Genomic DNA, 15,540 nt, shown 5'->3' with positions numbered 1-15,540 from the left:
TCCCATTCTGCGAACTTTGGATGGACAGTGGTCCCCCGGTTCGGAACTTCGGGACGAAGTTCATTTCAAACGGGGGCGATTGTGACAGGGGAGGCTACCGCTCTCCTTTCACGGCAGACTCTGCACCCGAGTTGTTGGCCTTTAAAAGTCAACACCAGTGGATTGTAGAATTCTGTTTGTGATGGGGTCTGGTGGTTTCCGATTGTCTGTATGTTCATGGAAACCTTCGGGTTTGCATAACAGTTTTTATAGGGCTAAGAAATTAGCCCTAACATTTTCAATCCTGTTTGATTGCACTTCGCTTCCCGAGGTGATCGTAGTGTTTCGGCATGCACTCGGTTACACATGGAGAGATCGCTATCAAGAAAGATGCTAAGATCACGGACGGAGTCTGAGAATTCAATAGTGCTGCTGCCCAAAGTGATAGAAGGAGGGAGAGAGAGAGAGGAGGAGGAGGAGGATTTGGTGAAACGAATGGCTTCTGTTTTGTCACAGTTAAGTTTAAGCTTGTTAGTGGACATCCAGAGTTCAACGTCAGCAATGCAAGACTGAAGGGAGATGGTCATCTGGGCGTATTCTGAGGGAGTCGCAGAGTTCTGAAGCTGAGTGTCGTCAGCAAACATTTTGTGGGAAACGGAATGTCTGTCAGAGGGGAGGTGTACATGATGAACAGCACGGGCCCGAGCACAGAGCCCTGGGGAACGCCAAAAAGGAGGGAGGTTTCCTGGGATGGGACGTCGTTTACAATTACAAAATTTTTTCTGTCTGAGAGATAAGATCTGAACCAATTTAGAACTGAATTTTGGATGCCGAAAGTGTGCTCAAGGATTTCATGATCAATTGTATCGAAAGCAGCCGAAAGGTCTATTAGGAGGAGCAGGGAAATTTTGTTATCGTCTAAGGAAGTCAAAATGTTGTTGAGGATACTAAGGACTGCGGTCTCTGTGCTATGGTATGACGGCTTACTAGTGCCAAAACCTGGGGTTACCCATTATGACATGATAATTACTAATTAACGCTGTCAGTTACTGTTTTCACTCGTTAGTTACTCATTTTCACGGGATAATTAGTAATTTTCACGGGATAATTAGTACTTTTCATGGGAAAATGACTAATTTTTAGCTTTGGCACTAGAAATCCGTCAGGAAGTGAGCCAAACCTAAAAATTAGTAATTAACAGGTGAAAGTTAGTTTATTTGTTTGTTTGTTTATTTGTTGCTTAACGTCCAGCCGACTACGCAGAGCCATATCAGGACGAGGAAGGGGAGGATGAAGGGGGCCACTTGTCAAGCGATTCCTGTTTACAAATGCACTAACCCATTACTTGTGTCCCAGCAGGCTTTAGTAAAACTAAATTAATACCTACTGGAAGATTACCAGTTTCCAGTATGTTAAAATAGGCTTAACCTATCTACTGCTGGACTTACATCAGAACACTAACAGATTAAACTATACATGAATCGCGAGACAAGCGGCAAGAGAAGAGATTTTTGGAAAAAATACAGGTGAATGAGCAAGAAGGCAGAAAAAAGAAAAGAATTCATGAAGAAAAAGAGAGCATGACAGGAAAGAGGAACCAAAAATCTACCTAACAGCAAACTAGAAAGCTCCTGCGGTTCCAAAAACAGGAGGGGCCTTTAATTTCATAACCGCAGTGCCCCACTGCGGGAGAAAGTTAGTCATTTTCCCGGGAAAATTAGTAATTAACACGTGAAAATGGTAATTATCAAGGGAAAATTAGTAATTTTCCCTTGATAATTACAATTATTAAGTTTTGGCACTAGTAAGCCCTGTGACGGCTTACTAGTGCCAAAACCTGGGGTTACCCATTATCACGTGATAATTACTAATTAACGCTGTCAGTTATTGTTTTCACCTGCTTATGACGGCTTACTAGTGCCAAAACCTCATAATTGTAATTATCAAGGGAAAGATAGTAATTTTCCCTTGATAATTACCATTTTCACGTGTTTATTACTAATTTTCCCGGGAAAATTACTAATTTTCCCGGAATAATTACTAACTTTCACCTGTTAATTACTAATTTTTAGTTTTGGCTCACTTCCTGACGGATTGCTAGTGCCAAAACTAAAAATTAGTAATTTTCCCGTGAAAATGAGTAATTAACAGGTGAAAACAGTAACTGACAGCGTTAATTAGTAATTATCACGTGATAATGGGTAACTCCAGGTTTTGGCACTAGTAAGCCGTCATAGGGCTTACTAGTGCCAAAACCTCATAATTGTAATTATCAAGGGAAAATTAGTAATTTTCCCTTGATAATTACCATTTTCACGTGTTAATTACTAATTTTCCCGGGAAAATTGCTAACTTTCACCTGTTCATTACTAATTTTTAGTTTTGGCTCACTTCCTGACGGATTGCTAGTGCCAAAACTAAAAATTAGTCATTTTCCCGTGAAAATTACTTATTATCCCGTGAAAATGAGTAACTAACCAGTGAAAACAGTAACTGACAGCGTTAATTAGTAATTATCACGTGATAATGGGTAACCCCAGGTTTTGGCACTAGTAAGCCGTCATAGGGCTTACTAGTGCCAAAACCTCATAATTGTAATTATCAAGGGAAAATTAGTAATTTTCCCTTGATAATTACCATTTTCACGTGTTAATTACTAATTTTCCCGGGAAAATTGCTAACTTTTACCTGTTCATTACTAATTTTTAGTTTTGGCTCACTTCCTGACGGATTGCTAGTGCCAAAACTAAAAATTAGTCATTTTCCCGTGAAAATTACTTATTATCCCGTGAAAATGAGTAACTAACCAGTGAAAACAGTAACTGACAGCGTTAATTAGTAATTATCACGTGATAATGGGTAACCCCAGGTTTTGGCACTAGTAAGCCGTCATACCTGCTAGTTACTCATTTTCACGGGAAAATGACTAATTTTTAGTTTTGGCACTAGCAATCCGTCAGGAAGTGAGCCAACTGACTAAAAATTAGTAATTAACAGGTGAAAGTTAGTAATTATTCCGGGAAAATTAGTAATAAACACGTGAAAATGGTAATTACCAAGGGAAAATTACTAATTTTCCCTTGATAATTACAATTATGAGGTTTTGGCACTAGTAAGCCGCCATACTATGGCCCGTGCGGTAAGCTGACTGGTGCGGAGTGAGGAGGTTGTTGGCAGAGAGGTGGGAGGAGAGCTGGTCTAGGACTATCTTCTCTATAGCGTGGTAAAGAACCCATTTTCAGATAAGAAGTAATTGCAACAGAAATGAAACCTTCTGCAATTTGTCAAAAAATGATCAAGCAATAACATATCCAAAAAGTAGAAAAAAGTAGAAGGATTTAGATGCTCTAATCTAATAAATTCTATACGCATTTCCTACAAAAATGTACTTCTGGCAATCGTGGCTAGCCGTACACGGAAACCGCATGGTTGCAGACCGCGCCCTGGAATGTCCAAGGTCAAAGGGCGGAATGCATCCGGTAAACAGACAATGGCGTCGGGCGGTGGTTCTGAATTTAATGAAGATTTTCCCCACAAAAACACAGTTACAGCTAAGCGTTTTACTTTGTGAATACGTTAATACATTGATTTGATGCATTAAACAGCTGTTTGATAAATACTGCTATTATGAGAGTTTGAACGAACAGGAAAAGCATGTCAGTTCGATTGACTCGCAGACTTTTGTATGGAACGCATTTCAGGCCACAATGTTCGGTTGATGGTTACTGGCTTTTATTTCTCGTAGACGAGCGAGCGCTTTCTAATTGCTCAGGAAATGATATTCGAAGTGTTAACATTGGTGTATGTTTAATTTCTTAGTATTGCCCTTCCTCTCCAACTCTGTCTCTGTCTCTTTCTCTCTCTGTTTCTTTCCGTGTACTGTCTGGCTGGCTGTATGTCTCTCTCTCTCTCTCTCCCTCTCTCTCTCTCTCACTCTCCCCCTCTCTCTCTCTCTCTGTTTCTTTCCGTGTACTGTCTGGCTGGCTGGGAGGCGGTATGTCTGTCTCTGTGTGTGTGTCTCTCTCTCTTTCTCTGTCTGTCTGTCTGTCTGTCTGTGTCTGTTTCTCTCTCTCTCTCTCCCTCAGTCTCTCTCTCTCTCTCTCTCTCTCTCTCTCTCTCTCTCTCTCTCTCTCTCTCTCTCTCTCTCTGTGTTAGTGTCGGTTTGAAAATAGACTGCGTCAGTTCTAGTACTTTTTTTTTTATCCCTTCTCAACATACAGGTACTTTTTCTGCTGAAAACCAAACTTGCGCTCTATGCGAACATTCCGTGAAGGACGGAGAGGACCCAGTAGTGCAAACGGAAAAGGGGGTTCAAGGTCTTCTGAAAGCAAGTCAGAGCAGATGCGATGGACTTCAGTTTGTAGTTGGTCAGGTGGTGCACAATTACTGTAATACAAATGTAATCAAGCGTGACTTGAAGAGAAAACGAGATGAAGCAGAATCACAGCAAGAAATATCGACGGCCAGTCTGCGTTCTAGCAAAGCAAAATTTGACATAAGAAATGACTGCTTGTTTTGTGGGCTGCCAGCAAAAAGTGATGCAAATAAAGGAATTTCAGTGTTTTCTGTCCGCACCTTCAACTTCCAGGAAAAACTGCTGCAAGTATGCTCAGATCGGGGAGAAGGTGACAAGTGGGCCGAAACTGTACGCATGCGTATACATTATGCCCAAGATCTGCATGCCTACGACGCAATGTATCACCATCAGTGTAGTGTCAACTTTCGAACAAAGAGGAATGTTCCACTGGCTTTTCGCAGCGACAGTAATAGCATGAATTGTGATGATATCGGGAGGCCTGGAAGACCAGCAGTCGAGGAACGAAACAAAGCGTTTCTCAGGGTTGCCAAATACTTCGAAGAAAACGATGATGAACAGACAACCCTGGGAGACCTTTGCAACAAAATGCTGAACCATCTCACAGAAGCTGACCCATACACAGAAAGACACATGAAAACGAAGCTACTGGATCATTTTGGAGGGGCAGTCATCATCACCAGCATCCAAGGAAATGCAAATGTGGTCACTTTTCGTTCAACAGCTGAAAAGATCTTGAAACAATTTTCCGAAGCTGCCAGGGAAAAAGATGTTGCTGCAGAAAAGATTCGTATAATCAAGACAGCATCTAAGCTTCTTCTTGCAGACATCAAAGACATGATATCGTCGAAGGAGACATACCCTTCCCCAACACAGATAGGAGATCTGCCTTCAAATTTACTGTATCTTCCGCCCTCATATTTCTGAAAACACTCCTCCACGAGAAAAAAGAACCTGACATCAAAGTTGCTGCCTTTGGACAGGCCTTAGCTCAGGCAGCAAGACCGAAAATACTCCTCGCGCCTCTTCAGGTAGGACTGGCTGTGGAACTTCATCACTTGTTTGGCTCCAAATTTATCGTTGAGCATGTCAACAAGCTTGGGTTCTGTTCTTCGTACGCTGAGGTCAGGCGATTTGAACAATGTGCGGCAGTTTCTCAAGGAGTTGATCTCTACGGTACTGTTCCTGAAAGCCGAATTCAGTTCGTAGCGGACAACGTGGACCACAACATTCGGACTCTGGACGGGACAGGTACTTTCCATGGCATGGGAATAATGGCATCTGCCACGCCCTGCCAAAAGCAGCACAATTCCATTCGAAGAGACCAACGGGTGACCAACAAAAGTTTGATGGGCGTCGGTTCGATTCCAGTGCGCTATTTTGACCCCTCCACGATCAGTCTCTCCTTGGTGTATGAACTGCTGCACGACTTCAGTACCAACGACGACAGGAAAAAAACTGGACTTGGTGTGGAAAGTTTCATGGCCTCTGCGATCTCCCCGCCCAGGGTGGTCTGGAACAATGCAGGCAGTCTGTGATGGCCAATATCCAGGACGAAGTGCAATCACCTTTCTCCCAATGATAGACATGGACCAAACCAACATGAGCTGTGTGTACTCAACGCTCCTCTTCGTGACTTCGTTGGCTAAAAAGAACAACGTGACACCAGTACTGACGTTTGACCAGCCCCTGTGGTGGAGGGCAACGGTCATTGTCAACAGTGAGCCCCTTCACAGTGACCTGCATTCCTTAGTCCTGCGTCTGGGAGGGTTTCACACCCAAATGAGCTTTCTCGGCTGCATCGGACGTCTGATGTCAGGATCAGGGTTCAAGCAGCTGTTGGAAGTGGCCTTTGCTCCAAACGCTGTACTGCACATGCTCTCAGGCAAAAGCAGTGGCAAGAGGTGTTCGGGGACACTTTCTTGTTGACAGTGTGCTGAATGCTCTGATTTCTTCAATCACCTTTGGCTTCTCTCTAGACATCCACTGTGCTGAAGGGACAGACGAGACCGGAGAGGAAGAGACTGAAGCAGAACACACTGTAAATGACAGCGCACCTGGAGAACCTTCCAGACTCTCTGAGCACGAAGACCCACCACCTGATCGACATGCGACTAATGGCACCGAAACTGAGCAAACTTGCCTTTATTCAGCACTCGCTCTCTTCGACAAAGTGCTGAATAAGAAAATGGCAGTAGAAGAACTCGACGACAGTCCTGAATTGATCAAAATCGAACTGATGCTGCTTCAGACGAAAGAACATCTTCAGGGGCAGCGTATGGCAAAGCTTTGGTTGCAATACATGAACATGATTGACATCATGAGACGCTTCCTGAGAGCTGAACCGCGAACGACAGACCTACCCCCTGCACCAGAAGCGCTGTTAAGAGTGGTCAGATGCAACTGCAAGAAGGACTGTCAGTCAAAACGCTGCACTTGCAGAAAGCATGGGTTGGTGTGCTCTGTGGCGTGTGGAGGATGTAACTCTCCATCTTTCGAAGAACTTGACAGTGACCTGCTTGATATTCCCAGTGTCTTTGGGCTGCCTGATCTTGCTGAAGATATGGATGTGGTATTGCCGCTGGATACTGACTCTTAATTATATGTGTATATGAGATGCAGCCAGATGAACAATTAATGCTGACCATTTTTCGTCTCCTTCTACAAAAGCATGAACAGCTCAAGTGGACCCGCTACAATTTAACATCTGCACAAATCTGCAACGAATTAGTTTTTTGCAGACAGTTCTGTACAGTGTTTTCTCTTTTGCTGATTTCTGTTTTAAATCAGCACAATACGCAAATACGTTCAGAACGAGGTGCTACTCGGCTAGGGTCGGCTCGAAAAAAGGATTTTCTGTTCTTCGTGTCTATCATGACATCATCAGCACACCGGATGTGACGTATTTGACAAAAATGTGTCGTTGACAGAATAGATTTTATTATTTCTATTATAAGTTTGGATCTTTTAACGATGCCTATGGAACAGAGTGTTTCAGGAGTACTACCCTGTATTTGGCTTTAATATTGAGTGTCTGTGGCGAACATGACGTCATCACATGCTAATTATTCAGTTTTGGAAACAGGTGTCTTTCTACTTTTTTTATATATGATTTGTAACCCATTTGTGATGACGTTTCGCGAGAAAAAAATTCTGTTGCAATTACTTCCGATCTTTGACTTAATTTTCTGTTTAAAAATCCGGTCTACTAGGATTTTAGAAAGGAAGGGAAGGTTGGAGATGGCACGGCAGTTTCTGCTATTAGGTTTAGTTCACAGGCACAGCCGGAATCTGACCCCTTTATCACCCCTTCCTCAATACCAGGCCGCCAGCGGTAATTAATCACCCATCCCCCGGTTCAGCGCTGGGTACACAGTAGTGACTGACAACCGCGCGATAACATCACCCTCACAAGCCATCTCAGCAGTAGAAGGCTAAGAGAAAAGCTCCCTTCTACTAGCAGGCCAGAGTGCGGCCTAGCTCAACCTCTCGGTAGCTACGCACTGCTATCTCTGCCTTGCGAGTAAGCTGTGTGTTTTGAAAACACTTCTATCTTGGTAGTTCTCTTGAATTACGATGTCAGCATGTGTGTTATTTACACATAGCCTTGTAGTCAAGACCATAAACTTTCAAACGATACTAAATATGACCAATATGCTGTAGGTGTGCCACTGCTGTAGCCTGCTGAAAGAAGACAGACAGAGAACAGTACACACGGCACAATGTAATTAATGACATGTATTTGAGTGGCTACAGATCGCGCCACGGTCCACTTTTGAAGACAGAACAAATTAAAAACAAATCTGCAAGGTTAATGTTAACAGAGTGTTCATGCTGACACTTTAAAGACTTTTACCTTGTGTGTGTGAGGTATCTTTTCTTGAGCCCGCTTACGGGTATCCAAGGTAATTCACCTGTCAAGTCAGTTTCAACCAGTTTTCTCTTTGGCCTCCCCTTATTCGCCTTTTTTGGTTGCCCTGCTGTTCTGTGGCTTTGAAAGTGGGAGCATGTTTCACACTGACTACTTTGGAGGCTGGAATCACACTGACACCAAATGTTACTAATGGCTTGAGCTTGTTCCTTAACACGATCAGTTGTTGTGTTTGAGGGCGTACGGTTTAATTTAATCAGCTTTGAATAGCACTTCTGACAAAACGTGGTCGAATGTTTTGCACTAATATCAGAAGATACATCAATGTTAAAAAAGTTTTTCAGTTTGTCCGCATAGTCCACACACAGTTTCACATTACGATTATGATCTTTTTTGGTTCTTGCAGAGCGTTCCCCACACAGTCTACACAATGCATTAACACAAATTAGATGTTCAGTTTCAGTATGCTCCATTATGAAACACACTGCATACCAAACATACACTGTCACATGAAGACAAAGAAGAAAACTGGAAATATTAGGTCACACTGCTGCACAAAATAATTGAGTGTGATGTCACTTGTAATAATACTATGATTCAATTCTTTCTTTTCTGCTGAACAGTGGGTGAAAAATTTGCCTGTCACAACACAATGCCACACAAATGAAACACACAGCGTACATGTACTCTGATGATCAGAAACTAATACGAAACCACATGGAAAGTGCTCCAGACAGGGCTCTTCAAGATATAAACTAGATACAAAATCTGGTTCTGCTGCGAAGCAGTGGCAGGAAGGCAATTAAACCGTGGGAAATTGACTCATTTTCTGCTGCCAGCCAGTGGAACAAAAAAGGCTGAAGCCCCAGCGGGGCCAGGAATGTGATAACAGATAAGCAGGGCAGGGGCTGCGTGGGCATGCTATCTGTGCCGAAAGGGGGAACCGCCGTGATGGGCCTGTAGTTCGTTGGGGTCGAGGGAGCTTTTCTTCAGAAGGGGTTTAATGGCAGCTTTTTTTTTAAATCTGAGGGGACGGTGTCAGTGGAAAGGGACCCGTTCAGTATTCTAGTGATGGTGGGTAGAAGGATGTCCAAGTGATCACAGAGGAGGGGGGTGGGGAGGGGGTCGAGGTCACAGGACGTTTTGGCAGACTTCACAATGAGTTTACGAACAAAATCTTCAGAGACTGGGGTGAAAACAGAAAACGGATTTCCAACAAAAATGGGAGAACGGTCTGAATCGCTAATGCTGGGCGAAGCTGTTGCGGATGGTCAAAATCTTTTTATGAAAATACTTGGAAAAAACATCTGGTAGTTTAGACATGTCACGTACAGTTGGAAGAATGACCTGTTTTGCTTTACCTTTATTTATACTATATTTGTGTATACTTTATTTATACCAGGAACCGAACACTGAAAAGGACTCTTGAAGATATAACATATAATATATTATGCTCAGGGATTGTCTGCACACGGGTACTTGTCAGTGTGGAAAATGTCAGAGTTCGGTGGGTTATAGAAACACAAAAATACCCAGCATGCTTCCCCTGAAAGCGGCGTATGGATGCCTGAATGGCGGGATAAAAATGGTCATACACATCAAAACCTACTTGTGCATTAACCTGAGTGAACGTGTGAGTTGTAGCCCATGGTCGACCAGAAGAGAACTCACCACAAACACAACAGTGTGCAGAGTGGGAATTTTTTTATTTGTTTTTTTATTATTGTTGCTAAATTTGTTTTTTGCCGATTGAAGTAAGTAACAATTACAAAGTTGTTCTGGAGCATATGTCGACTCGTCTGTTTCCGAGTTTCTCCGTTTGTATTTCTGTATTGGAATGAAGAAAAATAAATAACACACAAGAATCAGGAGTTCAGAAAATACAAAAAATACTGATAAATACTGATATTATATACAAATTATTTTTAAAAAAACTTGCCAACGAAGAGGCTCGAACCCGTGAACTCCTATGTGACGATAAACGATCCGGAGCTTTAGCAACTGAGCTAATCTGGCCAGAGATACTCAAAAGTCTCTGATCTGGCTCACAGTTGGCAAGAGAGATTTCAACTTCAAATATTACACTTGAGTTCTCAAGCGTGGGGATCAGTATTGACTTGATTGTCTGAGTTTCTCACTTCGTATTTGTGTAACATACATTCTGTCGATATCACTCGAGCTAAGTTAAGTTGATAACTGACACTTAGCTCCCTTTTACTTTGTATGGGAAACAAATTCAAGTAAAGTGTGACCGACATCATGTTGTAGTCCGGCTCCGAAAAGCATGGACCTGGCAATCGCCGAAAGTCCCTGACCTCATTTCACAAAAGGATTTCCCTACCCAGATTTTTTTTAATTGTTTGTTTATTTGTTGCTTAACGTCCAGCCGACTACTCAGAGCCATATCAGGACGAGGAAGGGGGGGATGAAGGGGGCCACTTGTCAAGCGATTCCTGTTTACAAATGCACTAACCCATTACTTGTGTCCCAGCAGGCTTTAGTAAAACAAAATTTGGTAAATTAATACCAACTGGAAGATTACCAGTTTCCAGTATGTTAAAATAGGCTTAACCGTATATCTACTGCTGGACTTACATCAGAACACTAACAGATTAAACTATACATGAATCGCGAGACAAGCGGCAAGAGAAGAGATTTTTGGAAAAAATACAGGTGAATGAGCAAGAAGGCAGAAAAAAGAAAAGAATTCATGAAGAAAAAGAGAGCATGACAGGAAAGAGGAACCAAAAATCTACCTAACAGCAAACTAGAAAGCTCCTGCGGTTCCAAAAACAGGAGGGGCCTTTAATTTCATAACCGCAGAATTTTTTTTAATGATATATTGAGGATTGAGTTTGGCTAAACGAAGCCCTATGGGTGGTTTATTACAAAGGAGGGAAGCAAGCATTTACAAACGGGCATCGACAGAGCCAATGAAGGGAGATACTAACTTGACGTTACATGTATAATATACCTGAGGGTAATTGGTTAGGGTTATTGCCTATATATCCAGTTATTTGTCTGCCACAAACACACACACACACACACACACACACACGCATTCAGACTCTCTGAAAAAGTACAAATCCACACAGCCAATAAAGGCAAATTGTGGAACTCACATACATGGGGGCCCGGTAGCTCAGTTGGTAGAGCACTGAACTTGTGATCGGAAGGTCGCAGGTTCGAATTCGGGCCGGGACGGACACGGGTCAACTTTATGTGCAGACCCAGAGACGGAAGCCATGTCCCACCCCCGTGTCATCACAATAGCACGTAAAAGACCTTGGTCATTCTGCCATAAGTGCAGGTGGCTGAATACACCTAAACACGCAGACACCTGGGTAGCGCGACTCCGTTGCTGCTAGCTTTCCACTGGGACGACCCGAATTTCCCAGCGATGGGACAATAAAGTAATGAAAATGAAAATGAAAAAAAAAGTAAATTAGTCAACTATTCATTGTTATCAATCTGGCAGGCTCACAATGATCACGTCAGCTGGACATCCACATTTGGACACAAACAAAGACACACATAACCTTTCTCACCATGTTGTCTAAAGCAGATGAGACATTAACAGCAACAGTTGCTTGTGTATAGCAGAGCGGTAGCAGCCTCGCATAAACTGTAACTGTCTGTGCCTGTGTCTACGATGTTGTGGTGCATACGTGTCTGAAAGACATTTGTCAGGATGGCAATCAAACAAATACACAAGAAAAACAGAATATCAACTCAACAAGAGTCAAGCAAAGTTCCATACTATATTCAATCCAAGATGACAATCATAAAAACATACATGGGATCTTTCATAAAAAATATATCTATACAAAGTTCAAGTGAGCTCTGACACGGTCCTTTGTCCTTCACAAACAAAATTATCTTAGTCATTAGACTGCCGAAACAAAATGGGCAGCACTTCTTGGCCTGGAAACGACTTTCAGACCATCTTCTTCTGTCTTCTGCGTTCGTGGGCTGAAACTCCCACGTACACTACGTGTTTTTTGCACGAGTGGAATTTTACGTGTATGACCGTTTTTACCCCGCCATTTAGGCAGCCATACGCCGCTTTCGGGGGAAACTTTCAGACCATTAACCAGAATATATTCCTAATTAAGTCTTTACATTGATGAAAAACGGGCATGACCCGTGAATACCCTGATGGTTTAACTGGCCTGCCAAAAACAAAACCTAAACGCAAATATGCTAGAAAAATCGGGCTGGGGTTAGGGGCCTAAAAAGGATCAAATAGATAAGAGAGAGAGAGAGCGAGAGAGAGAGAAAGAGCGAGCGAGAGAGAGAGAAAGAGCGAGCGAGAGAGAGAGAAAGAGCGAGCGAGAGAGGCATCAACACAGGTAAACACAATTTAAAGCCACTCCACCTCACGAGGTTTACAGAACAATGGAATCTTTCACGAAATAAGCAGTTCTAAACTTATGGAACACACTTGCAACTGCATCTAACAGCTTTAAATGACACAGTTGAGTTCGTTTAAATGGCTATTTAGCATGCGTAAGCCAAACACCAGTCCTCGTGGTTTATTCAACTCCCTGAGCCATCGTGGACATGTGTGACCCACTTTCCTTTTTTCACAATTTAGTCCTCAGTTTGTGGTTTCAATGCGACTCATCTGCAATAAATATTTCTGAATCTAAAATGCAACTGTGACTTACATTAACTTATTGGCGGCGGTTGGCTTCAAAGAAGCCATGAATATGCAGAAAATGTGTCTGCTTTAGGAAACACGACCTTGCGGGCTTCCCTTTTTTCAAACTTTCAAAACTTCAAATTGTACTGATCTTGTCTTGATGAAAAAAAAGAATTAAAGAATATTTGTGAAACAAGCTGTCAATTCATTATTTAGATTTTAAAAAGTTAGGTCTGGCACCAAAATGAAGCTTCCAATTTGTTTTAGTAAATCCGGCTGGCCACGCAAAAATAAATTCGTTGAAAAATGCTCGCTCTTTATGGAGGGCACCTAGGATGTTCTCTAGTGATAAGTATTTAAACGAAAGGGTTTTTGTACTGTGTATAAAAGCCTGACAGTGTCTGTGACCAAAAACTAATGGTTTACAGGAGACTCTTTTTATCATTGACATGGGCATTTACTTCACCACATGCCGTAACATATCTCTCTTTAGGTAAACAGATTGAGCGAAAGTAGCACTGCACTGACTACACTGATGTGGTCGCTCACCTGTGTGTGTCAACATGTGTTTTTTCAGGTATCTAGATTGAGCAAAAGCAGCACTGCACTGACTACACTGATGTGGTCGCTCACCTGTGTGTGTCAACATGTGTTTTTTCAGGTAACTAGATTGAGCAAAAGCAGCACTGCAATGACTGCACAGATGTGGTCGCTGACCTGTATGTGTAAACATGTGTATCTTCAGGGAACCAGATCGAGCAAAAGCAGCACTGCACCGATTACACTGATGTGGTCGCTCACCCAAGTGTGTCAACATGTGTTTTTTCAGAGAACCAGATCGAGCAAAAGAATCACTGCACTGACTGCACGGATGTGGTAGCTGACCTGTATGTGTAATCATGTGTATCTTCAGGGAACCAGGTCGGGTAAAAGAAGCACTGCACTGACTGCACGGATGTGGTCGCTCACCTGTATGTGTAAACATGTGTGTCTTCAGGGAATCAGATTGAGCAAAAGCAGCATTGCACAGACTACACTTATGTGGCCGTTCACCAGTATGCGTTTGTAGGTGTCTCTTCAACTTGCTGGGAAAGTCAAAGACAGCTGTACAATGTGAGCACCGATGTACTTGTTCATGAAGACATTTTAACATGTGTTCCTTTGGACGAGTATCACCTGCAGACAAGTGTGCTTCTGTTCTGTTTGTGTTAAGCTGTGAATCAGTGATGAAGCTATTGTTAGTACCAGACAGCTCTTCTCTTGCCTTTTCCTTCAGCCAGGTATCACTGTCAGCACTGACTGTAGCTTGTCCTTCTCCTGCCTCTCCCTTCAGCCAGGTATCACTGTCAGCACTGGCTGTAGCTTGTTCTTCTGCCTCTTTCTTCAGCCAGGTATCACTGTCAGCACTGACTGTAGCTTGTTCTTCTCCTGCCCCTTTCTTCAGCCAGGTATCACTGTCAGCACTGACTGTAGCTTGTACTTTTCCTGCCTCTTTCTTCAGCCAGGTATCACTGTCAGCACTGACTGTAGCTTGTCCTTCTCCTGCCTCTTTCTTCAGCCAGGTATCACTGTCAGCACTGACTGTAGCTTGTTCTTCTCCTGCCTCTTTCTTCAGCCAGGTATCACTGTCAGCACTGGCTGTAGCTAGTTCTTCTGCCTCTTTCTTCAGCCAGGTATCACTGTCAGCACTGACTGCAGCTTGTCCTTCTCCTGCCTCTTCCTTCAGCCAGGTATCACTGTCAGAACTGGCTGCAGCTTGTCCTGTAACAGACAATTTGCTGACAAATTTAAAGGGCTTATAACCAAAGGAAAAAGCTGGCCCTCAGATAGCTTCCCAAGTTATACATGTACCATACCACATTCTACGTTGCAAAGAATGATGCCGCATAGGAGGACGTACTGCCTTCACTTTGCAAAAAGGAAGCGTTGTAAAAGCTTATTTACACGTGGAAAAATAAGCAAAGAAAGCACTTGTTGGAAAGCTTAGTTTGTGTTAGGAGTTAGTTGCCTTATTTGTGTATGTGGTGAACGTAATAGCTCAGGGGCCGCATCATAGGCGACGCATCTCAACTACATGTACTTTGTTGCCAACATCTAAGAGGCATGAGCGCCCCGAACCTCCTTCGTTTGCTTTGATTTTATTGAGTTCCATAGTCGTGGTGTGTGTTTAAAGCAAATCATGCGATGTGCACCTAGATTAAGTTACATGTACAGTGGATTCCCCAGATTCTTCTGATTCATCAAAATCAACCAAATCTCTCCCCAAACAGTCGGATCAATACAGTGAGTAGTATCTCTTTCAGCTATTCTTACTGGTATGTAGTATTTAGTCTATAGTTTGGCCGAAGAAGACCTAATGTAACTTAATCTAAAAACAACAGACAAAATTACTACATTAAGTCAATCTGTCGAACTCACAGAATGAAACTGAAGGCTCTGCATTTGATAAAGAATAAGATAAAATCCTTTGTGCATTGATTTCTAAAAATTTTAATTGAACTTAATTAACCTATACTGTTCAAAAAAAGAAACGCATAGCTTGTAATATTTGGTTAATTTAGTTATATGGCTACAAGGATATCCACCAAACTGCAGAAAATGTTTATCTGGTCGTCGACCTTTCGTCCATTGCCACAAGTGAGCTCTGCACGTGACGCATGCGTTATCAGTGGCTACAATGTCAAAATTGCTCATTTGGCATGACCACTCGTCATGCTTCAGTGTAATCTC

The 15,540-nt window shown here is 42.6% G+C and overlaps 2 protein-coding genes across 2 annotated transcripts in view; both read right to left on the bottom strand.

The window, feature by feature from the left end:
• Window positions 1-9,814, bottom strand: part of LOC138970125 (uncharacterized) — a 29,853-nt gene extending 20,039 nt beyond the window's left edge. The window contains exons 1-3 of the mRNA XM_070342606.1: window positions 9,787-9,814; window positions 6,073-6,215; window positions 5,309-5,532 (exon numbers count right to left, since the gene is read on the bottom strand). Coding sequence (XP_070198707.1) covers window positions 5,309-5,532; window positions 6,073-6,215; window positions 9,787-9,814 — 395 coding nt within the window. The remainder of the gene's footprint in view (window positions 1-5,308; window positions 5,533-6,072; window positions 6,216-9,786) is intronic.
• A 2,098-nt stretch (window positions 9,815-11,912) lies between these two features.
• The window catches only part of LOC138970736 (DNA ligase 1-like), a 56,040-nt gene continuing 52,412 nt past the window's right edge, over window positions 11,913-15,540 (bottom strand). Inside the window, exon 3 of the mRNA XM_070343235.1 lies at window positions 11,913-14,571. Within this exon, the coding sequence (XP_070199336.1) occupies window positions 13,268-14,571 (1,304 nt within the window). The 3' untranslated portion in view covers window positions 11,913-13,267. The remainder of the gene's footprint in view (window positions 14,572-15,540) is intronic.

Source organism: Littorina saxatilis, linkage group LG7 (assembly GCF_037325665.1).
Source record: "Littorina saxatilis isolate snail1 linkage group LG7, US_GU_Lsax_2.0, whole genome shotgun sequence".
NCBI lineage: Eukaryota > Metazoa > Mollusca > Gastropoda > Littorinimorpha > Littorinidae > Littorina > Littorina saxatilis.
This window is presented reverse-complemented; position numbering and strand designations above follow the sequence as displayed.